General features: G+C 46.4%; 1 protein-coding gene across 2 annotated transcripts in view; it reads right to left on the reverse strand.

Annotated features, from left to right (window-relative positions):
- The window catches only part of SH2D4B (SH2 domain containing 4B), a gene marked incomplete at its 5' end in the record, with an annotated part of 83,018 nt that overhangs the window by 48,545 nt on the left and 7,834 nt on the right, over positions 1–26,639 (reverse strand). The window contains 3 exons of one of the 2 annotated variants that reach the window (XM_079793919.1): positions 3,071–3,218; positions 15,180–15,327; positions 17,315–17,474. In XM_079793919.1, coding sequence (XP_079650045.1) covers positions 3,071–3,218; positions 15,180–15,327; positions 17,315–17,474 — 456 coding nt within the window. Of the gene's footprint in view, positions 1–3,070; positions 3,219–15,179; positions 15,328–17,314; positions 17,478–26,639 lie in introns of both variants that reach the window. The other variant, XM_079793918.1, reaches the window with a different exon arrangement.

A 26,639-nucleotide genomic window follows, 5' to 3' on the forward strand; every position in this document is an offset into this window, starting at 1 on the left:
TTGTTAAAATATCCATACTATTCAAAGTGATCTAGAGATTCAATGCAATCCCTGTCAAAATTCCAATGGCATTTTTCCCAGAAATAGAAAAAACAATTATTAAATCCCTATGAACCCACAAAAGATTCTGAGTACTAAAGCAATCTTGAGCAGAAAGAACAAGCTGGAGACATCTCACCTGATAATTATTATTATCAATATTAATTTGATAATTATTATGAAAAAAGATTATAAAGCTATAATAAACAAAACAGTATGGTACTGGCATAAAAACAGACATGTCGACCAATGGAACAGAAGAGTCCGGAAATAAACCCATGCATATACTGTCAACTAAGCTTCAACAAAGTCACCAAATATACACAACAGAGAAAGGATCGTTTCTTCAATAAATAGTGTTGGGAAAACTGTATATCCACATGCAAAGGAACAAAATTGGAGTAAAGACTTAGATGTAAGGCCTGAAACTATAAAACTCCTAGGAGAAAACATAGGGGGAAAGTTCCTTGACATTGACCTTAGCAATGATTTTTTGGGGTATGACACCGACAGCAAAAATAAACAGGTAGAACCTTTTTTTGATTTGCATTTCCCTGGTGATTAAAGATGTTGAGCACCTTTTCATGTACCCATTGGCCAGCTGTGTCTTTTTTTGAAAAAATATCTAGGTAGGTTCTTTGCCCATTTTTAAATCAAAGTATTTGTTTCTTGCTATTGAGTTGTATGCGTTCCTTGTATATTTTGGATATTGACCCCTTATTGGACATATGGTTTTCAAATATTTTCTCCCATGCCATTGGTTGCCTTTTTCATTTTGTTGATTGTTTCCTTTGCTGTGCAGTAATGTTTTAGCTTGATGTAGTTTGCGTGTGTGTGTGTGTGTGTGTGTGTGTGTGTGTGTTTTATTTAATGAAGTTTTATTTTTCAAAATGTACAGCTGTGGGACCTGTTGTTCCTGCATGTTCACCAGCAGCGGGGCCTCCCCACCCTGGCGTTGCTGGTGCAAATTACTGACTCTGGGCTTGGGAACGAGCTTACTGGGTGCTGTACCAGGAGCTCCCGCAGGGCTGCCCTGGCCAAGGAGCCGCGTTCTTCCGTCTCAGAGACAGCGGCCGGGCACAAGCTGAGAGCTGGGAGCTGCTTACAGTTTGTCCTGTGCTGCTCTGTCAGACAAAACTAGGACATTAACTGGCCCGGACTTGGCCTTCGGACCACGTCTTCCTCTTGGCCTTGCCCCAGAGGAGCTCACTGGGCCTTTGTTTCTGGCCGACTCCCGCATCTTCCTTCTTGTTGTCCTTGGGCAGCAAGCGAAGCTCAAGGAGCAGCTGTGAGAGGGCGCAGACTAGGCCGAGGGACCCCACCGGTACACGACTGGGGCTGGGGAGGGATGCAGGAGATTGGCCAGCCAGGGAGGGACCACGGGAGGGCTCCAGGGCATGTCTAGCCCGTCTCACTCAGTCCCAATCGGCCAGACCCCAGCAGCAAGCTAACTTACCAGTCGGAGCGTCTGCCCCCTTGTGGTTAGAGCACATCATAGCGAGCGGTTGAGAGGCCTTAGAATATCATTAGCATATTACGCTTTGATTGGTTGAATGGACAACCAGACGATCGGACACTTAGCATAGTAGGCTTTTTATCTAGGATATCCAAAATAGGCAAACCCATAGGGACAGAAATTAGATTCGTGATAGATGTGTGGTTTCCCAGGGTGTGGCAGGAGGAGTAACCAGTGGGTACAGAGTTTCTTTTTGTGGCAATGAGAATGCTCTGGAATTAGATAATGGTAATGGTTGCACAACTGTGTAAGTAGACTGTGACCACTGAATTGTACACTTTAAAGGGATGTGTACAATGTTGTGGGAATTACATTTCAATTTTTTAAAAGTCTCTGTGATGAATCTGACGTATGGCTAAGAAAGGCTGAGGACCAGAGGCCTGGTAGGGGGCGTCACCTCCCATCTCCGCTCCCCCTGCTGTGGCCTTGGTTCAGTGGTCTCTGAAGTGCATCATTGCAGCAGCCTCCCCTCTCATTCCCACACCCAGCCTCAGTCACGTCACTCACCTTTAGAAGCTTCCCACTGCGCACCTGTATAACATGCCTTTCTATTTTCTGTATTTTTATGTTTGACATCTGGGACCTTGGGGCCTAGAGACCACCCCTCCCAGAGCCAGCCAGTTCCTAAGGATTATAAAGGACTGGCTTGCCTTCCCACATGCAAACCAACCCATCCAGAGCCCATGTCCCCGCCACTTCCTGTAGCTAGTTCTTACACTCGGGTCACGATCCAGCTGCCCTAATATTACCTGGGCCAGGTATCAGCCCACTGGAGACAGCTCCTTACCCCAAAGCCTGCGGAAACAATTCAAACCAGCCAAGCCTAAGCCTGCTTGCCCTGATTGCCTCCCCTTCCCACGGAATCCACACGCAGGCTCTTGCCCCCATTCCCCTTCACTCCCTCTGCCTCCTGACCAACCCTGGGTAGCCCTGCGTGGCGAGCCCTCTGTTTCTAGGAACTGGGAGTAAAAACTCCTCCCTGCAAGACAGTCATTTCCACGTCTGCAGGTCCCACGACCCTGACTGCAACAAGCCTGGGTGCACACCAAACACCTCCACCCTGACTCCACCTCCCTGTCCATCTACCTTCTCAGCACCCAACACTCTCCAAGCTGCACACCCGCCCCAGACAGCTCCCACGGCCTCGGCACACCACAAGCCTTTCTGCTGTCACCCATGCTGGCTCCCCATCTACAGCGTCCTCTCCGGCCTCTGCCTCAGCTACTCCTACACCACCATCAAGCTTCACTTGACAGTGCTGCACAGGACACTCCCTCCGAGCCCTTAGCCTGCGTGTCTCCCTCCAAGATAAGCACCCTGATCCCTCACCTCTGGGTCCCCAGGGCTTAGCTCAGAGCCCTTAGGCTCTGCTCCTTAGCAGGATGGACACCTGGGTGGTTCTGGGTAAAGACCTCTGGCTGAGTGAACTGGACTGAGGCTGAGCAGATAAGCAAGTGGGAGGGGAGGGTGGGGAAGGCAGGCGGGTCTGGGCCCTGAGGACCAAGCTCTACTCACACTGCTCCTCCCACTCGCGCTCCTCCTTCTCGCTGGCCTGGCTCTGCAGCTGGGCCTGCTTCAGCGTCCAGTACAGCTCCCTGGCCCTCTGCTCCTCCTGGCGGCGGATCTGCTCTTCCCCTCGCTTCCGCTCCTCTTCCTCTTTCCTCTAAAATGCCGAGGGCACAGAATAACGTTAGGTGACAGTGCCGCCCCCGGGGGAGGAGGAGTGCGTCTGTGATTGCGCAGCAGGGCCAGCGGAGCAGGTGGGGTGGGGTGAGCCAGCGTGGCCACTCCCGTCCCGGCGTCTGCAACTAGAAAGGGCAATCGTTACCCTCAGCACGCTGAGGTAAGGTCGGGTGGGTTGAAATATGTGGAACAATTTGTAAACTCAAGCTTTCTGCAAAGATAAGAGGATCTGGGCCGTCCTGGGCCACACTTCCATCTGGTCTTCCTAGAGGCTTCAACTGAGCAGGACATGGTCATGTCTTCACCTTGTGTCTCCAAGAGAGAGCAGGTGTGGGGCCCCAAATCTCCAATTTTTCTCCCATTTTTAAGCTCCAAAAAGGTTGTGTGTGTGTGTGTGTGTGTGTGTGTGTGTGTGTGTGTTTCCCCCACCTTTGTCTACATCAAAGTAACATATGTATGTTAGATATTCATCATAAGCCCAACCTTGTTATAAAACACAGTAATTCTCCAAACCACTTCATCCCAACTGACCCCACCCTGGTCCGTGCCCTCAGGCCGCCATTTCCAGGTATTTTCGCTGTTCCTTCATGTGTTTACGTTTGTCTGAATAATGCTGCCAATTCTTGACTTACGGATTCTAGACATTAATTACTGCCTTTCTTTTTTAGTACATGAGCATGTAGCACTTACATTTCCCAAACAGGGACACACCCATACTTTCCCTCCCCTCATCCACACAATCAACATCACAATTTGTGGTTAAAGCAGTAAGCAGTGTAAACATGGCCCACTGTAAAGCCAAAGAGAGTGATATTTCCACCAATTCTAAGAAGTACATTTCTTAACTTTCTAAGTAGCTCTCTGAAATCCCAAACTTCTCTCAAATATTTCTGTGTTTAACCAGGTGCTTTTCATTATATCAGATGATACAGCAGTTATCTTTTCCCAAGGAACACCCCCGCCCCAGACACCATCTCCCCTTCTTCCCTCATTTCAACTGCTTGCTGCCTAGGTCTCCCGTCCATCCCCCCACCAGGCCCCGCCCCTCAGCCTCCCTGGGGTGAAGCCCTTGCTTGTTGTTCTGTTTTCTTTCTTGGCCACTTCCTCACTTTGCAGCAACAGAGCTTACAGAGCTTACACAAGTAAGGATTTACAAAGGGACACTTTCTGAGTCTTGTCTGAAAACATCTCTATGCTACCCTCACCTATAGCTGCTAACTTCGCCGAGCTCATAGAATTTGATTAATAATCGCTTCCTGCAGAATTTGGAAGCCTGTACCTTCTTGTCTTCTTCCACCCAGCACTGCCACTGGCATTCTCATTCTTCGGCGTAAGGAGTGGTTTTTCCTTTTATCACGGATGTTCTGAACTTTTTTCAATGAGGTGCCTTGGCTTGGACTGTCTTTCATTGATTCCGTTGGGCATTTGAGGTGCTTTCACCTGGAGTCTCAGGTCCTTCCAGTCTAACACATCTTGGCTTAGGGTTTCTTGGACAATTTCTTCTCTCATTTCTCTTTTTGCTTTCTACATCTCCTATTTGTCAAAAACTGGTCTTCTTGATTTGATCCTCTAAGTGCCTTATCATTTCTCTCTTGTTTTCCATCTCTTGTCTTTTTGGTTCTATTCCCTGGTTGATTTCACTGACTTTATCTTCCAAACCGTCTACTGAATGTTTTATTTCAGCCCCTGCATTTGTAATCCCCAAGGCCTCTTTCTTATTCTTTGGTTGTTCCTTTTTGCTTCATGGCACCTCGTACTTGTTTTGTGAATGCAATAGCCCATTTCTAAGGGTTTTGACGTGTTTCCTTCCCCATATTCTGACCTAGGTCTTTTCCTCTGTATTTTCCTTGGGGGTCTTTTTTTAAGTTTGTATTATTTGCTGTCATTCATGCGGGAGGCTCTCCTCCGATGTTTTCTGACCCCATTCAAGAGAGAAAGTAAGGGTCTGAATGGGAGACTCAGAGTGTGTGGGCAGAGCTTCCTTGAGTGGTGGCTTCACTCTGGCATGCTGGGTGAGGCACCAGCCATCTCACTGAGGAACCCTCCAGCATAAGAATCTAGGGGTCCTGCTCTAACCGGTTTGGCTCAGTGGATAGAGCGTCGGCCTGCGGACTGAAGGGTCCCAGGTTCGATTCCAGTCAAGGGCACGAACCTTGGTTGCAGGCACATTCCCAGTGGGGGGTGTGCGGGAGGCAGCTGATCAATGTTTCTCTCTCATCGATGTTTCTAACTCTCTATCCCTCTCATTTCCTCTTTGTAAAATATCAATAAGATATATTTTTTTAAAAAAGAACCTAGGGGTCCTTTCTGAGGTCATTCAGTGCCCGTCCCTCTGTCCTACCTGGATGGTGTCTGATCACCAGCATTCCAGGAGTCTGTGGTGAGGGAGGTTGTGGGCTGCACAGTGCTCGGACTCAAGCAGGCTGAACCCCTTCATGGGAACACCAGGCTTTGAAGTGCCATTTGTGCAAATTTCCCCCCAAGTCTGACCAGGAGTGGCCAGAAAGAGTCCTCCCGGGACTGGCAGGGGCAGCAGTTCTACGCAGGTAAGGTGTCCCAAGCCCAGACCATGTCCCGCATGAGCCCTAGTCCCTGTTTCTCCACTCAAGTGCAACCTGTCCTCCATGCAAAGGGTTAACCAACGCCCCAAGGAGCTAGGACTCATATTTGTGGAGCCATTCAGGGGCCCAGTGTTCTGGCCATAGTTCCAGAACGGTGGCCTAGCAAGCAAATGAATCCTACTGGCCAGCATAGCTTCTTTATCACAGGATCATATAAGAGGCTGATTTTATGTGGCTCAAATTGCTAATTTTTTATAGAAAAAGATGCCACAAAAAAAGTATTTGCTGACCCTGTGGACCCTAAGGGCAACCCTGGCTGCAGGTCCCACTGTTCGGAGCGCAGACCTTGACTTAATCCTCCTGTTCCCAAGCTGCCCTCCCCTGCTCTCTCCACTCGGCCTGACCTGCTGGGCCCCAAACCTTTCCCTTCCAGCTCCCCACCACCTTCTGGTCAGAGGGAGGATGTAGTCACCCGGAAGGAGCAGTGCACAGAGAATTAAGACAGGGTGAGTGACAGAGAGGGCAGGCAGCTGCCGTAGGCTGCATGACCAGACGTCCTCTCAGAAGGGGCGACGAGATCTGAGACCTGACGATTAGGAGGAGGCCGAGAGCGAAGGTCAGGGAGAAGAAACTTCTGGGCCAAGGGAGCCCAAGTGCAATGGCCCCAGAACTGCAAGTGGGTTTGGCAGGTTTGAGTGTGTGATTATCCTCTGTGGCTGGAGGGAGAAAGGCAACATTCTATTTTTGAGGAGTCTGCGATGACACGGGATGTCCAAGAGGCCTAGCATCAGCAGTGGGATGTGTGAGCCTGGGGCTCCCGGGCAGTCTGGGGGAGACACTGACCGAGGCGTCCTCTGCGGAGGAGGACGCTTCTCAGCCATGGACTTACTGTAGCCACTGAGAGAAAGAGTGAAGGTCAAGAGAAACCCCCAAACTGTCCTAGGACACTCCTCCATCTAAACTCGAGAGGAAGAGTTGGAATCAGAAAAGCAGCTTGAGAAGGAGGCCAAGGCGTAAGATAGAAATCCAGAAGGGGCGATGTCTGTAGGGGAAGCCAAGAGAAGAACCCATTCCGAGTGAAAGGGAGTAAAGTGAGCTGCAGGCTGCTGAGACATCGCAAAAGATAAGGACGAAGAAGCCACAGGGACCAGGGACAGGCCACAGGACGATGCGGAGCGTGGGGAGAGCTGTCCTAGAGGGAGGGGAGGCGGCAGAGTCGGGGGGAGTGGGAGTGACTACAGACAACCTTTGACCCTTCCTGTAAAAGGAGCAGAAACGGGAAGGAGCAGCCAGGGGGGGTGTTGAAATGGGCTGAGTTGGGGTGAGTTGGTTGGTTTTAAGATGGGAAATACTAGAACAGAGAGTTAATGACTAATGCAAAATGGGAACCAGAGTCCGACTCCAATGCAGAACACGTTGTTTACCCCAAAGCTGTATTCCACCTTCATCAGTCACATGTCTCTATCCAAATTTCCTTTCATAAGAACACCGGTGATAAGGAATTGGGGCCCACTCTAAAGACTTCACTTAATCACCATCCTTTAAAGACCTTATCTTCCAATACGCTTACATGCTGAGATTCTGATATGTACTTTAGGAGGACACAATTCAGCCCATAAGAATGAGACCATAGCCCAGAGAAAGGTCACGACTGGCATATAATGGACAAGCGGCATTTGACCACTCACCGCAAATTACAAGGCAGTGTTCCCATTCCGACCAGCTGCAGCTAATGTAAAGCAGCAAGTTAAAGGACAGCACCCACTGCCCCACCCCCAAGCCCCTGGCAACCACTGTTCTACTCCCTGCCTCTACAAGTTCAATAGATTCAACATGTAAGTGAGGTCATAGCATAACGTCCTCCAAGTTCATCTGTGTTGTCACAAATGGCAGAAGTTCCTTCTTTTTCAAGACTGACTAATATTCCATTGTGTGTGTATGTGTGTGTGTGTATATATATATATATATATATATATATATATACACACACACATATATATGTATATGTGTGTGTGTGTGTGTGTGTGTGTGTGTGTGTATACCACATTTTCTGTATCCATCCACAGTCAGCATTTAGGTTGTGTTTGGTAAAAGGGTACAAAGGTTCGGTTATGTCAGATGAATAAATTCTGGAGATCTAATGTACAGCATGGGGACTAGTTAATTCTGTACTGTATACTTGAAGTTTGCTAAGGGAGTAAATCATAAGTGTTTGTATCACACACACAGAAAAAAAGATAACAGTTGAGGTGATGGATTTGTTAATTAGCTTGACTGTGGTCATTTCACAATGTATACACATATCAAAATATAATGTACACCTTAAATTTTTTTAAAACATATTTCTATTGATTTCAGAGAGAGAGGGAGAGAGAGATAGAAACACCAATGACGAGAGAGAATCATTGATTGGCTGCTTCCTGCATGCTCCCCTACTGGGGATTGAGCCCACAACCTGCGCATGTGCCCTTGACCGGAATAGAACTTGGGACCCTTCAGTTCGCAGGCTGATGCTCTATCCACTGAGCCAAACCAGCGAGGGCTACACCTTAAATTTTTTTAAATTGCTTTCAAAGAGGAAGGGAGAGGGAGAGAGAGATAGAAACAACAATGATGAGAGAGAATCACTGATCAGTTGCCTCCTGCACGCACCACACTGGGGATCGAGCCCCAAACCCGGGCCTGTGATCTGACCGGGAATCGAACCATGACCTCCTGGTTCATTGGTCGGTGCTCAACCACTGAGCCACGCCAGCCAGGCAAATATATACAAGTTTTATTTGTCAATTAAACATCAATAAAGTCAGGGGAAATCACCTGAAATAAATGTAAACAAATGAAGAATTGGCAGGGCCATTGTTCCCTCGTTCCTCTTCAACTGCGAGCCGGACAACACTCGGCGCCAGGGCCTGCAGCAACCTCTGCCTCAAAGGGACATGACCGGCTCTCCTGCGACAAAAGCCAGCTCTTCCCGGCGAAGAGGATGACGAAAGAACACACTGTGCGGCTGCCCACAAGGAGCGCTGCCTCTTCCCCTCCGTGGTCTCGCTAACGTGCTCAACCCTCGCAGGTTGAATCGCTGAAAATGCTCATCCGCAATCAGAACCCTCGGCCCCCTGTGATCACCCAAGAGAAGTCCCTCTTACGTTTCGCAGCCAAAGGCCAATGCAGCCACAAGGCAGGTATGCAAACACTCCCCCTTCTACCTTAGGAATCGCCTGCCTTTTTCTGGCAAAGAGGCCCTCTGAACTGTCCAGCTTACTCAACCCCCTTCTCCTGATAACCCATCGGTAACAGACACCGCAGGAGCCCACGGAGGCGGCTCGCCTCGCCCCAGTGGAAAATATCAAGAGACAGATGCTTTTTCTGGAAGGCACAGCGGTTTTCATTGTCAGCCTGGCCCCAATAATGCCAGTATGTTTTGTGTGGTGATGCACCCCACAGGGCAGGGCCAGGCCTGTGTCCTTCCTTCCTCCAGCGCCAGTTCCCAGCCCAGGGCCCAGCAGCTAGAGGTGCTCCCTAAACACTCCCCGGAGGAGGGAATGAATTAATGAACAGGCGAAGATAAGACTGGGCTTGCGATGATCCGTGATGGGGAAAGGGTAAACCACATCACGTCGTCTGGTTGATGCCAGCCTTGTCCAAGAGATACTCAGATAAAGGCTACAATTTTCGAGAGAAAACCGAAAGGTGGGAAATTTTCCAACCACTTGTGATTCCATTGGGAAAGATGCAGGGATAGTTTCTATAGCTGTAGAGGATGTCGCTGCGTGGCCAAAATGAACCCCAACCTTAAAGGAGAGAGCAAAAAAAGAGAGAGAAATGGCTTTGATAGAAAACGGAGGAAAATTAAAGGACAATTTAACTGTGTCAACTGTGTGTCAACTGTGTCTGCTGTTTGTCAGGGGGACTGGGGGAGGTGGGAAGTGGGGTCCTTGCTGTCCATGTTCTGTGGTCTGAAGCAGAGGAAGAAGCACCCGAAAAGCAATCTCATGAGTTAAGAAAGCAGGAAAATGAAATGCAAGTTTTATCTGGCCTCCTGACCCCCTTTTTCTACAGGAATGCCTTTCTATGCATGTAAATTGCATTCAAATGGCACCAGCCACAACAGAATGGTTTTTAAAACAGGTTTCCAGCTGTCTGTGTCTTCTATTTTGAAATTCCGTCTTTATCCCTATACAAGATTCTGGGATCTCTCTCTCTCTCTCTCTCTCTCTCTCTCTCACACACACACACACACACACACACACACACACACACACACACACACTTGCTAAAAGGAATCTGCCCTGGTATCTTTCCTGGGACCAGGAGAATTCGCAGAACCTGGCTTCCTCCTCAGCACAGGCTGCCCAGCCAACCTCCCTCCCCCACCAGCTTCTCATCCAGCTTCTCTCTTCTCCTGCATCCCCCACCGCTCCCTCTCTGGGGTGAAACCTCAGCACACCCAGTCAAGCACGTCCTCTTTCCTCCACGTCTGCTTCTCCTTCCAGCTCCATGGCCGAGAGTGGGCCTGGACCCGCCCTCAGCCTGAGGCTCAGACACGTGTGCTCTCTGCTTTTCCTCATCCCAACACCTACGTGATGCCAAGCCCGTTGATTTCACCACCTCCGTTGCTCTATATCCCTCCCCTTCTACCTCTCCCCACAGTCACAGACCCGCCATTTCCCACCTCACCACTGAAAAATCTCCTGCTGGCCTGTCCTTCCCCCCAAACTTCCATCACTTGAATCACACCATCGCCACCAGCTGGCCTCACAGAACGTGATCTGACCATGCGCTTCTTTGTACTGAGATCCTCACAGCTCGGCTTTGTCCACAGAGACAGTCCGCCCCTTAATGCAGCGTCCAAGGGCTCCACAGCCAACCTCTGAGGGTGACGTCTGCCTCCAGCATCATGGGCTCCTTTCTCTCCCCAGCACAGCGTTCACCACTCCACTGATCTCCTGCCATCCCTGTCTTTCTGTGCCCGGGCCCGGAAGGTGCTCCTTTGCCTCCACTGTAGTCCCCAGGGGCTAGGCTTGCTCACAGAGTGGTCCCTCTCTCCCGGACACCCTGTAAGCCTTTTGAGAGCAGGAATCAATTACTACTACCTCCACCCAAAACACCTGCACTTCGATCCTCAGGAAAGAAAAAAAGTAAAATGAACATTGTTGGTGCGCTGCTGCATGCTAGACTCATGCTGTTATCGTCTTGGTGTTGAAAGACACAATCAAAAGGATCTAATCCCATCTCTAAGCTGATGCATAAATTCCTCTCGCAAAGCTGTCTTGGGTATGTATGCTGATTAACAAACCACCAGAAAACTGAGTGCTTTAGAGCAACACCCATGTTCCTTGTTTGTGATTCTGTAGTTAATAATTCGAGCAGAGCTTGGCTGGGGGCCCTCCGCTCCACACGGCGGGGTCCAGAGCCCAGAAGGCTCCCTCCCGTGTCCGGTGCCTCCTCAGGCCTCTCTCCGCTGGCTGCGGCTTCCTTACCGCAGCCTGGGATCGCAGGCGGAGGGGCTTCTCGCAGGCAGCTTGCAAAGTGACCTTGCCAAAGGGGCAGAAGTAGAAGCTGCAGATCCCTTATCGCCTCAAAAGCCACAGGGTCACGTTCACAGGTCAAAGTGCATGCTGCAGGTCCAAGCTGCCACCGGGCACAGGAGGGGAGAGACCCCAAAGGAGCACCGCAAAGAATTGGCCGCCAGCAGAATCCTTTTCAGCGATGTCAGCGGTGCTTAACCATTTCCTGTGATGAAGAGCTCAGGGGAGGCATCTACAGACAGGCTGGCAGCAATATCCCAGCTCTGGAACCTGATCCGTGAGCGGACGTTGCTGACACCCTGCCCTGTCAGCCCCCCACCTCCGCACCCCCCCCCTTCAACCCCTGCTTTGCAAATGCTGCCCACATTTCTGAGGCCCCTCAACATGCAGACTGCCAAGTCAGGATTACTATGTGTATCAAAGTCTGAACAGTCACACTTAGCAAATTAATTTTTAAAACAAAAACAATTGTAACATAGACACCCACACCTGAAACCTATATGTTCATGTTGACCAATGCCAACCCAATATTTTAATAAATAAATACATAAGTAAATAAGTGACAAACGAACACAGAATGGCCATAACCTTCTTTGGAAATAACACCAAACGCCCGCATTTGGGTCCCTCAGTGAACCTGAGGGAGGCTTGACTCTACTAAACCCTCCGTGAACCCTAACACAGACAGCCCACAATTTATCATCCCTCAGCACTGAGGTTCTGAAGGAGACCATCGATCACAAACATCTCTGCTGGAAACTCAGTCCCGCTGGGATCTCCTTGTACACTGGCCCCCGCAGCCTTGAGCCGCCCCAGCATCTGAGGCTCAGCCCTCCTCTGGGAGGGGGGGCAGAGGTTGGAACAGGTCAGAGATATATAAAAAGTACTGGTTTTCTTCCCCAGCAGACTTAAGTAATCATATGCAATATAAACTATGGACTGTTCCACTATGGACTGGGTTGTAGATACTATTATGGAATTATTGTTCATTTCAACAGGAGTGATAATGATTTCCGTGGCTGTGCAGGGAAGGTCCTTGCCTGGGCAATGTCCGCTGAAGGATGTAGGGTTTGACCAGGAGTAAGGCTCCCAGGCTGAGTCTGGATTCAATCTATTGTTTAAAAGGAAGTCTTATGGACCAGCCACTCACTTTGTTTACATGGTGTCTGGCTGCTTTTTTGCCTCAGTGGCCTGGTCTGGTCATGGTGACAGAGACAATATGGCTCACAAAGCCCAAAATTTACCACCTGGGTCTTCACAGAAAATAGATTGCTCACCCCTGAGTGAAAGTATGATGTCTGCAACTTCCTTTCTAATTGTTCAGCCAAACAACAGCAACAAAAAACTGCATATATGCATGTGTGTGTGTATATATATTTGTACATATGCAAGGTGTCCCCCAAAAATATATACACACTTGAACAGCTTGTAGCTCAGTTTTGAAAATGAAATTTATTTTAATAAACACTGCCTTTGTAATTATTCAAAGTACATGTATACATTTTGGGGACGTCCTATATATGTATGCACATATACTCTTGAATAATGTGGGGGTTTTGACTTGGCAAAAATGTAGCTATTTAATAGCCTACTATTGACTGGAAGCCTTAACACAGTCAATTAACACAGATATTTATGTATTATATACTATATTCTTATAGTAAAGTCAGTTACAGAAAAGCAAATGTTATTTCAAAAAATCCTAAGAAAGAGAAAATACATTTACAGTAATTATTGAAAAAATACACATATAAGTGGACCCACACAGCAGTTCAAACCTATGTTGCTCAAGGGTCATCTGTACGTGTGTGTGTGTGTGTGTGTGTGTGTGTGTGTGTGTAGAGAGAGAGATGCAAATGTGGCAAAAATTAATAATTGTTGAATTTAAGTAGAGAATATGAGTATTCATTTAATTTTTCTTTTAACCTTTCTGCAAGTTTGAAAATATTTTTCATAAAATGTTTTGATAGTAAATATTACTTTACTTTGAAAACTCAAGAGAATCTCCTAAAAAATATAATTAAATGGAAAATTAAATAAGCAGATCAATAACAATATAAATCTATAACTAGCAATTACAAATGGGTTTTAAGGTAATGAGAACAATCTAATATATGATAGCAACAAAAAAATATCAACCTAAGGTTTACCTAAAAAACAATTGTGGAGTACTTAAATAATACAATAAATTTTACAAAACTCCAAAAAATAGAAGCACATAAGTGAATATGAAGGACATAAGCATACTGTAAACATTGGGCCAATGCATTTGCAGGTATTAATAAAAAACAAACAAAAAAAACTTTATCAAAGACAAAAAGAAGCTTTGAATAACAGGAAGAACATACCACATCCCTAAACAAGAAGAGTCAATGACTTAATATTGTGAAAATGTCCATCCTCCACAAATACAGCTATAAGATTGATGCAATTCCAATGAAAATCATCCTGTGGCTTTTGTTGTTGGAGAGAGAAGTATAATGACAAAATCACTCAAATATATTTCTAGTAGGAAAAATGGATACGATTACCCAAGGTAATTTTGGAAATGAAGAATAATAAAAGTTTCTCACCATAATGATGTTAAGGTTTATTTTAAAACTACAATAATTAAGTAAGTAAATCTGGCTCAGGAATAATCAAAGAAGAACAATCTGTGAAGAGAGATATAAGAAGTAAGAATCAAGGCAGCAAGTCCATGAGAGGAGAGAGGGTGGGTTGCCTGTTATACAGGCTGGGACAATGGCTCACCACTTGGGAGAAAATGAAGTTAAAGCCCTATATCAAACCACACTCCAAGTGAAGGAAAATTAAGTGCAAAGAAACAAATTCATGAAAGCGATAGAAAATAATGTATATCAGTATTTTAGAAGCTTGTGGTGGCATAGATCTTTCTAAGCATAAAACAAATAGTAAAAATAAAAAGATGGATATAGTTAGCTAGGAAAAATTTCAATCTTCTGTACATCTAAGAGGACTACAATCAAATTTAAGAAAAAAACAACACAACACTAAGGAAACTATTTGCAACATAAATGATCTTGAGGGGGCAATGTCCTCACTATAGAATCATTATGAGGAAAAGGTGTGTGTGTTTTTTTTTTAATTTTTTTAATGGCCAAATGCCATTTACCTACACTTCACAAAATAGTATAATTGTTGGGATTCAGAATGATTATTATTTCTTCTTTTTGCTCATATGCATTTTCTGAGTTTTTTACTGCCCCCAAAAATGTTTAATTCCTGTAGAAAAAAAAAGAAAATCTTCAGGCTACCTAAGCTTCTTACAGAGGACTATAAAGCTCCTCTATCGGCTCCAAGCTCTCCCAGAATGAGCGGGTCTGCAGCCTTATCAACAGCTCCCTATCCAGGCCAGAAATACACCTTCTTCATTTCCTTGAATCCTCCAAACCCCACAGCTGGATGATGCTATTACTTAATATTACAAACAAGGGAGTAAGGCTCAGAAGGGTTCAGCAAGCTTCCCCAGGTCACACAGCAGTGAGCAGTAGAGTTAGAACTGCATCCCAGGTTGACCCCACCACAAACTTTGCTCTTTCCCGGCCTCATTTCAGGAATCTTGGTTTGGGAGGCAGAAGGCCTGAGGCCTGATCCTCGCTCTGTCCTTAACTACACATGGCCTTGGCAAGCCTCTTCCCTGTTGACGCTCAGTTTTCTCCACTGAACAATGAGAAGTGGGTTGACCCAACTGGTACGTCAAGTTCCTTTCTTCTCACAGACAGGACAGATTTCTGTTCTCATAACGCAGAAATGACCAGTGGCCAAGGACTGATCTAAACCAGGGACCAGCGGCCTGGGGGCTAAAGCAGGTGGCCACACGCACGGGCTCACCTTGAATTCCTCGTGAATGCGCTCCTCCAGGACCTTGGCAGCCTTGCGGTCCTCCATCTCCTCTTTCCACTTCTCCGCCATGATCCGGGCTTTCTCATTGGCCAGAGCATCCCGGAACTTCTTGGTGATCTCTGCCTCCTTCTGTCTCCTTCCAAGAGAACACCAGAAGGTATAAGTTCGTGTGGGAAACTGAAGGTCTGCATAGCAATGTTAGAGGCAGAAATAGAATAGTGGGATTAGCTATAGTTATAAGAAATATTGATCATGTTCTGTTAGCTGTGATTGTTCTGTTCTGATTAAAGAAAGTACCTTCTAACCTGGCTGGGAGTTGTACACCCCGGGACATGGGAGTTAACATCCGAATTCAGTCCATTCTCCTTTTCCCACTACTGCCTACCATCATGGGAAGATGAACAATGTTGCTGCTGAAACGATCTGGTCCCAGAGGCACCCACCTTTTGCTCTGCCAGCCCACGTTGCCTATAGCCCTTATACCCATTCTTATTCCTTGTGCATACTTCCCCATGCCTGTAATTCCTTTTTCCCACTTTCCCACGTGATCTTGGTCCTTCTACCCAATATAAGCATCTGGCTTATGGGAGGGGGTGGGTAGAGCAGATTTTTGTGGATAACCTGCTGCTCTCCCATACTGCCAGCACTACTGGAATAAACACTCATATATGATTTCAACCCTGTCTCTACTTAATTGGCTCAAGTAGTGACAGGCAGCCCAGACCCATAGTTGTCTGGTTTCAACACAGAAATAAAAACTACAGACAGTTATTTCTTATCCTGTCGGGATGACAAATGTCTAAGGTCAACAAAACTCAATGTTGGCAAAGGTGGGGAGAAGTAGGCATTCTCTTATTAATCTATATTAATCTCTATATTAATCAATTTATCCCTGTATGAATAAAGCCATTTACACAGCATGTACAAACAGTCCCTGACTTATGGTGGTTTGATAATGGTTTTTTGGTTTTACAATGGTGCCAAAGCAATCCACATTCAGTAGAAACTGTACCTTGAGTTTTGAATTTTGCTCTTTTCCTGGGGTGTTGATATGCTGTATGATACTCTCTGGAGAGCCACAGCTCTCAGATCACAAGGGTCAACAACCACATTACTATATGCATTGTGTTGGATGACTTTGCCAACTGTGGGCTAATGTAAGTGTCCTGAGCACGTTTAAGGTGGACTAGGCTAAGCTGTGATGTTCGATACAACTTATGATATTTTCCATTCACGATGGGTACATCAGGACAAAACCCCATTGTAAGTCAAGGAGCATCTGTTGCTTAAATGCTCACTGTGGTTATCTTAGGTGGCAGATGTTGGGTTGTTGTTAACAATTTTACAGTTAAAACACTGTCGCTATGCCCGACCGGTGTAGCTCAGCAGTTGAGCGACCCAGAAACGAAGAGGCCGCAGGTTTGATTCAATGGTCAGGGCACATGCCCGGGTTGCAGGCTTGATTCCCTGTGGAGGAGTGCAGGAGGCAGCTGATTAATGATGTTTTTCTCTCAATTGATGTTTCTGTCTCTCGATCACTCTCCCTTCCTCTCTCTCTATAAAAAATAAAATAAAAAACATTTAAAAAAATAAAATAAAATAAAGATGAGGAAACTGAAGCATAAAAAGGTTAAAAACAAAAAACAATGTCACTAAAAATTGGGTGGCAGGGGGAGGGGATGTTGGCATCCAAACTTGGCAAAAAGATGTTAAAAGTTGTTTATAAAAGAATTCTGATTCCAAATCTTCCTAGTCCACCTAGTCCACTGGGGACTCAAATGTTCATGAAAGATAAACAAGCAGATAACAAAAGTGAATCCAATCTGCCTACTGTCCCAGGAACCACTCAGTGAGAGAAAAAGCCACATCCAATAGAAGCAGTGTTGTTATACCCATACCACAGATGCGAAAACTGAGGCCCCAAATAGCTCACTTCTAATCGGTGGAGCCAGGATTTGAATCCATAAGGTCTGTCTGAAGCAAGACTTTGATGTTTGGTCACCTAACAGCCAGTCACCTGCCTGGCATCTCGGCCCTCTGACCCATAACCACTTGTCCTTATCTGGGACCCACCCCAAGGCTCTGAGTTCAGGCCCCACATGACACCCATTGGCACCTCTCACCAGAGCTCCTCGGCCTCCCTCTGTGCCTGCAGCCATGCCTTCTCTGCAATCAGCTCCTCCGAGATCTCTTCATAGGGCTTGTCGCCAGGGCCTTCTCCCATGATCCAGACCCAGACCTCGCCATCTTCCCCCAGCAGCCACTGGATGTGCTTGTCACTCGCTGCTTCACAACATGAGGAGGAACAAGAAAGGAAGAAGAACGGATCTGTGTTCTAAGTAGTAAGAAATGGCCTAGTTTGGCCGATGGTACACAACCACTCTTCAGTACTGTCATCATCAAAGAGGATTCCAGAGAGATACGGGCCTGAGTGCAGGTCCATGGCCATCTCTCCCTCCCACTCCCTCTGGGGAGCAGCACAGCAGCCAAGTCAGCCTGCTGAAGCGGGTGTCCAAGCCTGGGACTGTGTCTGAGGCTGAGTGCCCTGACATCTTCAGCAGAGAGAACATCAACCACAGCGCAGCACCCCCTGAAGGAAGTGACTGTGCCACCCGTGGACCAAGGCAGTTAGGGGCCAGTGAGCCTGCTCCTCTGTCCTCTCCCCTCCCGCCCTCCCTCAGCACCGCCCGCCCCCCCCCGCCCCCGGCCACTGGCTGAAATAAGGAATTGGAGATGGTGGCGTTGCAAGGAGAAGCAGCTAAGCCTTGAGTCTCCCTGACCCACATCCACCGGTAACATGAGCAAGAACAAAACCTATGTCTCATTAAGCTACTGAGATTTTTCAGTTTTCCTACTGCAACAGATCCTATTGATTACCATGACTAAAATGGAAATCTATCCCAAAACTGGGTACCACTGAGACAGAAACAGAAACTACGGGTCACTACCTAAGCCGTTGTGTGTCCGGTGATGTTCAGCAGGCTAAATGGCTGGCGATCACGTTATGCAGGAGCAAAACATTGGGTGAAATTGTTGGGCACTGCAATGTAAAAGGCAGACCCTCCTGCCTCTGAACGTGTCACTCTGAGGGGAGAGACTGGAGAATAGGAAATCCGCGGTGTGTGTTAGTTGCCAGTGGCTGTGTTTGGGAAGGTGTTAAGAGAAAGAAACTAGTTCGAGAAAGAATTGAATGCTTTGCAAGTGGAAGTGAAAGGAAATAGAGAGAATACAGAAATTTGGGACTTTGTAAGATTGGGAAAGCCACCTCCTTCTAGAGCCCAAATTGCAAGAGATGGGGTTTTTAAAGGTTTTGCATGACAGCCCCGTAAAACCTGTCAGGTGAAGTGAGCTGTGTGCAGAGCCTGTGGCAGCCATGAGTAGGTACCCAGACACCCAACCAGGGCGCAGAATGCAGCCAGCACTCCAGCTCCGGTGTCTGCCCACGGCCGTGCTCACAGAGGCAGCTCCCGGCCTGTGGCTGAGCATGGCAGGCTCATTCCCGGGAGACAGCAGACGCCTCTGGTGGGACACTTCCCTGAGGCCGGGACAGACCTTCCTTGGATGGCACATCTGCCCAGAACACCTCCACCCAACCTGACCTTTCCGTCCTTCACTCAACCAACCTCCTCCCGCTCCCAGCCCTTTCTCACCCACAGGCATTTCCTCAGTACAGGCCTGTGTGTTTAATCCCATCCTTGCCGCTGCTCTGCAGAGGAGCCAGGCTAACATGAGCACATTAAGAAGGGGTCAAATGGGGGGAAAGGGGGAAGACATGTGTAATACTTGGAACAATAAAGATATATTTTTTTAAAAAAAGAAAATGCCATCTTCTCATGCTTATTTTTACAAAGAGCCTAAGACAGGTACTCTAGTTCAGCGGCCACCAACCTTTCGGACCTCACGGAGCACCAGTGGCCCGCGGACCACCGGTTGGCGACCACTGCTCTAGTTCAGTGGTCGGCAAACTCATTAGTCAACAGAGCCAAATGTCAACAGTACAACGATTGAAATTTCTTTTGAGAGCCGAAAACCGACTGCACGGGCCACGAAGTTTCAATTACACTGTACATGCACGCCTGCACATGGTATTTTGTGGAAGAGCCACACTCAAGGGGCCAAAGAGCCGCATATGGCTCGCGAGCCGCAGTTTGCCTACCACTGCTCTAGTTGAAAGGGAGAGGAATAGAGGTAAAGAGGCAAAGAAGAGCAGACCATTTGTGAAATGTGTCTAAAAACGAATGGTAGATGTGTTTGCTGGGACATCGAAGCAAACAGATCAGAAGCCTCCTAAGTTTTTGAGTCTGGACTTTAAAAGCCTTCGATTGTTCAGGACTTGAACATCCATCTGGTACGCAACCTTGATGACCAGGAGACAGGTTCCAAAGGCCACGCTGGTCCAGGGAGGGCATCCTCAGCGCTCACTTCAGATGAGACCAAGGGGAATAAGGAGCAAGGAGGAGCCCCCTCGAGGGCCCAGTCAGCATCCTGCCCAGGCTGTCCCTTCGCTGCCAGGGCAGGTGAACGTCACAGAGCCTGACCTAGCGGACTTCAGGAATGCCAGACTGGTGACTGGGTGGGGCTCAGTCTCCCTTCTCCACAGAGGATATTCTGACCCTACTCCCCCACAGTACGCTGTCTTAAAGGTGTGGGCGGGGGGGCGGGGGGTGTTCAAGTGACATGTCTTTTCAGCCACATCCGGACCTTATAGAGACGAATACTGAACCCTTGCAGGCTTTGGGCCGGGTGTAGGACTGGATGTGACTTGAGGGTGTCCACCTTAAGGGCGGGGTGGATGCGTTTATATGGGGGAAAGAACAAAATGCATGAGTGACCACAGTGACAACTTGGGGCAGTGACTTGCTATGTCAGCACCCCGTTTTCTCTTCCTGAGCCCAGCAGATGATACCTTTCTTGTCTTCCTTTCAGTGCCATGGAGTCATGTGACTGAATCCTCGTCTGTGAAACGTCAGGGGAAGTGATTTGTGCCACTTTCAAGCTGAAGCTGTTGGCAGCAAGCATGCCTTGCCCACATTCTGTCTCTTGTCCAGGATGGTGGAATTGCAAGAAAAAGCAGCCTGATCCATGACTCAATGTTTGAAAGCAAAGCACAGAGAAGAACTGCCTAATCCACGTCAAACTGTGACGTATTCAGAAATAAACCTCCATTGTATTAACCCACTGAAATGTCAGTGTTCCCCGTTGCAGAAGGCAGCATTAATCCCCCAATATAGACCATCGTTATTTTTAGATGTTAAAAGCAATAGTAATGGAGGAACACCAGTTTGATTATGAATAATAGAGCTGGAAGGCAACAACTACCAGATTTATAAAACTTCCAAATTAATATTGGGAGAACGTAAATGATAAGAGGCTTACCAATCCTGCAAAACTAAGGAAACAGAAAAGTGAAAACAACAAAAAGAGTTCAGCTATGAAAGCTCACAATTACCTCCCCGCCATCCATGCCGGCCCCCCCTCCCTGCCTTCTCAGAAAACCCCGATTTGTTCAGGGAGTAACAGAGAACCCTCAGTTCCAGGACAGGCAAGTTTCTACCCCACCTCAAAGGGCAAATCAAATTGGTCTAAACCCATCACATTCTATGATTCTCCTTGGCAAACAATTGATCTAGACGTGACCAGATGTCCCATTTCTGACAAAGTAGATGTAGACAGAAGTCCCAACAAAGGGTTTCTTTCTCCAAACAGAAGGCGAAGACTCCTTAGGAGAAACCCCTTGACACTTTACTCTTTTATCTCACCTCCTTCTTCCACCCTAAATGAAGAAGTGATGCTGGAGTTGCTGGAAGACTTTGCAACCCTCAGGAAGAAAGCTCCATGCCGAAGAAGATAGAGGGAGACGGGCCCTTGACGATTTTGTTAAGCAAATAAACTAAATCTATACATTGAAGTTCATCTCCAGATTTCTCGTCATTTGAGAAAAATAAGGAACTTTGAAGAATAAAGTTCTGTAATTATTAAATAAAACTAGAGGCCTGATGCATGAGATTCGTACAAGAGTAGGCCTTCCTTCCCCCGGCTGCTGGCACCAGCTTCCCTTTAGCACCCGGGACCTGGGCTGGCTTCCCTCTGGCACCCACAGGCACCAGGGACCCGGGCTGGCTTCCCTCCAGCTGCCCACAGGCATCGGGACCCTGGCTGGCTTCCCCTGTCCAGCCCCAGCTTCGTCAGGAAGGGCGTCCAGAATGACATCCAGAAGCTGTCTGGTCTAATTAGCATGTTACCCTTTTATTATTATAGATATGATTCTATAAATATGAAAGATTTATTTTTTAAACAATTGTTAGTCATGTATCCTGTTATTTACAGTCAAGCACTGTAACAAACAAAAGAACACAGAAGCTCTAAACCCTCGGTATATTTCTTAACATGAAAACGTGAACAGAATTAATTCCCCAATTAAAAATCTGAGACTATCAGATTGAAAACGTGAACAGAATTAATTCCCCAATTAAAAATCTGAGACTATCAGATGTGATTAAAAAATAAAATCCATTTGTGCATTATTTAAATATAAGACATATTTGAAAAAAGAAAAAGGTTAAAAATAAAAAAGTAAGCAATAATGGATGATAGTGCAAAGACAAGCAAAAAGAAAGCGGAAGTGACCAGGTCAGACAAAGCAAATTCAAGGACAAATGTGTTTATACAAAGAAGAATATGTGACAATAAAAGATGCAACCCACAAAGAAGATACAACAGTCACAAAACTTTATAGAACATAAAACAGAACAGACAATTGGATGAAACAAAACCCCCTAACAATGCAAGGAGAATTTCAAAGTGCATATATACTCATGGTGGGGAGTTTTACTACATTTATTTCAGAAGTTGGTGGACCAAATAGATATTTTAAATTAATAATATAGTCAACTAATTTTAATTACCAGCTAAAGGACTTTGTTTCATAAATATTGAGAATATATTTTATTTATTTTGATCTTGAAATTATGAGAAAAATGTATAGGCCATATTCTCTAATAATAATACAAAAATTAGAAATCAATGGGGAGAAGAGCCATTAAAAATATTAACTTTCTTATATTCAAAAAATATCTGCTTGATAACCCATAAATCTCAGAAGAAATCAAAATTGAAAGTATGCATTATCTAGCAGTGGAAATGTAGCAACAAATATGACCACAACTAACAGTGAGCTCCAAAGAAAAATTGTAGGCTTAAGGCCTTTTCTTTTTGATGTCCCCATGAAGATATACCTCTCTTCGCCAAACATATAACAACAGTAGATACAAAAGAAAAAGAAAAATGCATAGCAATATAAGCAATACCTCCACGGAATCCATACCCAACCAAAGTGTGGAGCAGTGAGCCTGTGGCAGCCGAGGCTTCCTCGTGTCACCAGGAGTATGACGCCTGCAGGTAAAGGGGCCTCTCCAGAATAAGCAGGGGCCTGAACAGGTCATTACTGAAGACCTGCGGCTGCCACAGAGAGAGGGGCAAGAAGAACTGGAAATGAAGTTGGAGGGGCAGTGGCAGCCCCAATCATGTTGGACGTTGTAGGCCCTGGTGCGGGCTTGGATGTTATTCTGTGTGAGATGGGAAGCCACTAGAAGTGGGGAGTGGGGAACGAAGCATACACAGTCTCATTCATATTTCAAAACGCTCACTCTCCCGGCTGTGTGGAACACAGATGAGCGCAGGAAACCCTGTAGGCCAGTTAGCGTTGGTAATAGTCCAGTGAAGAACAGCCATGTCTTGCACTGAGGAGGTTCTGGTGGGGGAGGTGTAAAGTGGTTAAGGTTTACGATATATTCTAAAGGAAAAGGCAATATTTGCTTACATTTTAGATATTAATTGTGAAAGGCAAAAAAAAAGAAAGAAAGAAACAAAACTCCAATGTTTCACCTTAAGCAACAGAATCAATATTTCAGCTTAAGCAAGAGAACGAATGGTGATGTTACTGAAATGGGTAACGTGGAAGAAACAGCTTGGAGAAATCAGAGTTTCTGTTGTGGCTAGATTAGTTTGAGATGCTTATTAGACACCTTATAGGCAGTTGGATACAACAGAGTTCAGAGGAGAGGTTGGAACTAAGATATAAATGTTTGGAGTCATCAGTGTATGGACATTAAATGCCACAAAACTGGGTGAAGGCAGGTAGAGAGTGAGTATAGATGGAAAAGAGACGAAGTCCAAGGAAGAGGCCAGGACCCCCAACACTTAGGAGAGGACCCCTAAAGGAAACAAGGACAAAGAAGCCTGTGAGGCCGAACAGCCAACAGAAAGTGCTACCCCGGAAGCCAGGGGGCGACAGAATTCAGGAATTAGGAGAGAGCAGCTGTGTCCCAGGCTGCTGATGTGGGTGGATAAGACTGAGAACTGACCACTGATTCAGCCACATGGAGGTCACCGTGATCCTGATAAGAGTGCTTTCCTGAGTTTGTGAAAAGGGATGCTTGGAAACTGGAAACTTTTAGAAGAAAATATAAAAGCATATCATTATAACTTTGTGGAAGGGAAGAATTTCTTCTGCAAGACATAAAAAGAATAAACTGCTAGAGACTGTTAATAAATTTGAATACAGATTAAAATTCGAAATTTCTACACAAGAAAACACACCATGGAGACAATTAAAATCCAGCAAATGAGAGAAGCTATTTGAATACACATAACTGTCAAATGATTGTAACAATTAATAAAAGCAATAATAACAGCTAACAATTATAGAGGGCTTATCTGCTAATCACAGTTCAACTCATTTTACATGTATCTACTAATTAATGTCTAGAACAATCTTTCTCTACTGGGGTCCTGTGAGAGAAATAAGCCCTATAAAACAATTTGAGCTCGACTGGCGTAGCTCGGTGGCTGAGCATCAACCTATGAACCAGGAGGTCACGGTTCAATTATTGGTCAGGGCACATACCTGAGTTTCGGGCTTGATCCCCAATGTGGGGCGTGCAGGAGGCAGCTGACGGATGATTCTCTCTCATCAATGATGTTTCTATCTTTCTCTCTCTCTTCCTCTCTGAAATCAATAAAAATATATTTTTTTAAAATAAAATAGAGACAAATTTAACAAAATGTGTTGTCTCATCGCAAAAACATTTGCTGAGAGAAATTGAAGACATATTAATGCAGCTGAGTTTCCCAGTCTCTACAATCATGTGAGCCAATTCCTTAAAATAGAGAGATAGATAGATTGATAATAGATAATAGGTAGGTAGGTAGATAGATAGATAATAGATGGATAGATAGATGCTAGATAGATACATACATACATACATAGATGATAGATAGAATCTCCTAAGGGACCAGCCACTTCCAGTGTAATGGTGCCTTCCAGTGAATCCTGCAGGGAGTGGTTGCCCCAGCTGTTGTGTCCTCTGGGCCAGGTGCCTTTTGTTTTAAGTGGTGAGCCTTAACCTTCTGGGGGGTGGGGAGGGGAGAACTCAACTGGGCACATGATAAATGTGCTTATGTTTATCGGGTTCCTTCAACAAACCAGGTTTAACCGAGGCCATCTCATTTCATCTTCCCCACAAATCTGAGATAAGGTTTCTCATCACCATCTCCAATCTACATATGGTAAGAGGAAACTGAGGCTCAGGGAGGCTTGAGGAACTTGCTAACCTCAAGAACCTCAAGTTAACTAATGGAAAATAGGAAGAGGGCAGAGCCAACATTTGAAATAGGCGCTCTGACCCCTGCACAACTGCCTCTCGCACAAAGGATGTGAAGGCCCGCACGGTGTGGGCATAAGAGTCATTGTCAGTAACGCCAGGCTGTTTCCTGTTGTACTCAGAACCACTCGCTGAGAGTCAGCGACGCAGACACGGGGTCGGTCAGTCATGTTAACCATCCTCCCATCACTCCCTCCAACCTTGTGACTGTACAATGGCTCCCGAAATAGCTCCCCAAGTTCAAGGCCACGTCTCTTGCAGAAGCCTTGCCCCTCTTACGAGTAGAACAAGGGGCAAACCCAAGATCTTCCACCAGGGCATATGCCCCATGTATGCCGGCACCCATTGCAATGGTCACTGGGAAATCCCGAGTGCCCTGCCTCCAGCCCAGCTCCCTTCAGTGCTGAGACACAGCAGAATCAATGTCCAGTGAGAGCCTCTGGACCCAGGCTTACTCCTCTCCTTCCCAGCTCGGTTTTCTCCTCTTTACCACGTCTCACAGCTTAGTCAATAAAATGAAAGGGCTGCATATGACTGGGGCAGGGACCAGACCTCCTAATTCTTTGGCATTTCACAAAGTCTGGGTGTGAGAACCCAACCAAGGTGGCCAAAAGACAAGCGATTCAGTGAAATGATAGGATAAACATAAGCGAACCCTGAGACCTAAAGTCGTGTAATTTTGAAAGGACGGGTTAATAAATGTGAAAATGCACCCAAAGAATTCAGGCCCCCAGGTCTAACACAAAATCTGGTTCCAATTGGGAAAATCCTAAGAAGCTTTGCTAGTTTTTACTCGAGAAAAACCTGGAAAGCAGTAATGCTGGCCACTGGGAGGGACAGTCGAGGGACAGGCAGCGAGCAGTCGGTAACCTGTTACTTCTCAGCCCAGCTCCTCTGAGCTGCAGCTGGACTGGGACGCGGGGTCAGGTTCCAGGGAGTCTGGAGATAACCAGCAGGTAGCCTTTCTCAGAAACTGCCCTGCTGATTCCCAGCAGGAAGGGGAAGCAGGGAGGGGGGTAGGGGGAGAAGCTGGGAGGTGGCAGCCATCAGCCCCTGAGGCAGGGGAGAGAAATGAACCTCCCAGCATCCCCCGGGGCCCTGCACCAAGCAGGAGAGTGGCTTCCCTCCATCCAGAGCTGAGCAAAACTCACTCTGTTCAGTCCCTGGGTTTTTGGCAGCCCAGCTGCCAGGAGAAAGTGGGGGAGGGGGACAAAGAGGAGGGGAGGGCACTATATTCACTGAAACTCAAGTTCTCTGCAGGCCACTGGCCACTGAACAGGCGTATGGCCTCAGGCACTGGCCTGTGCCTACCCCATCCCGGTGCCCAAGCTCTTATGTTCCTCATCAACATTACTACTATTAAACCTTTTAAACTTTTGCCAAGCTCGCTGTTTAATTTGCTTGATGCCATTTACTAGTGAGGTCGAACTCCTTTCCACCTGGTCATTGTGATTTGAAATTTCACTCCTGTGAACTGCTCCTCCATCTCTGTTCCCATTTTTCCGTTGTGTACCCTTTGCTAACTGATTTGGAGCATCTCCAAGTTCCCCGGATCCTAATCCTTTGTTAATATGTTGCAAATATTTTTTTCTTCTTTTATCTCCTGTTTTCTTCTTTTTTTAAAACTCAGTTTCATATCTTTTATCATGAAGATTTTTAAAAATCTAGTCATATTTATCTTTGAACTCAAACAGGAATAATAACTTATTTCTCTGACGTGAAGACACATTTTAACATTTCTGAAATCAGGGTACGCCTTATAAATGAGGAAAGAGTGAAGTTAGGG

Source organism: Cnephaeus nilssonii, assembly GCF_951640355.1.
Source record: "Cnephaeus nilssonii genome assembly, chromosome: 16".
Lineage (NCBI taxonomy): Eukaryota > Metazoa > Chordata > Mammalia > Chiroptera > Vespertilionidae > Cnephaeus > Cnephaeus nilssonii.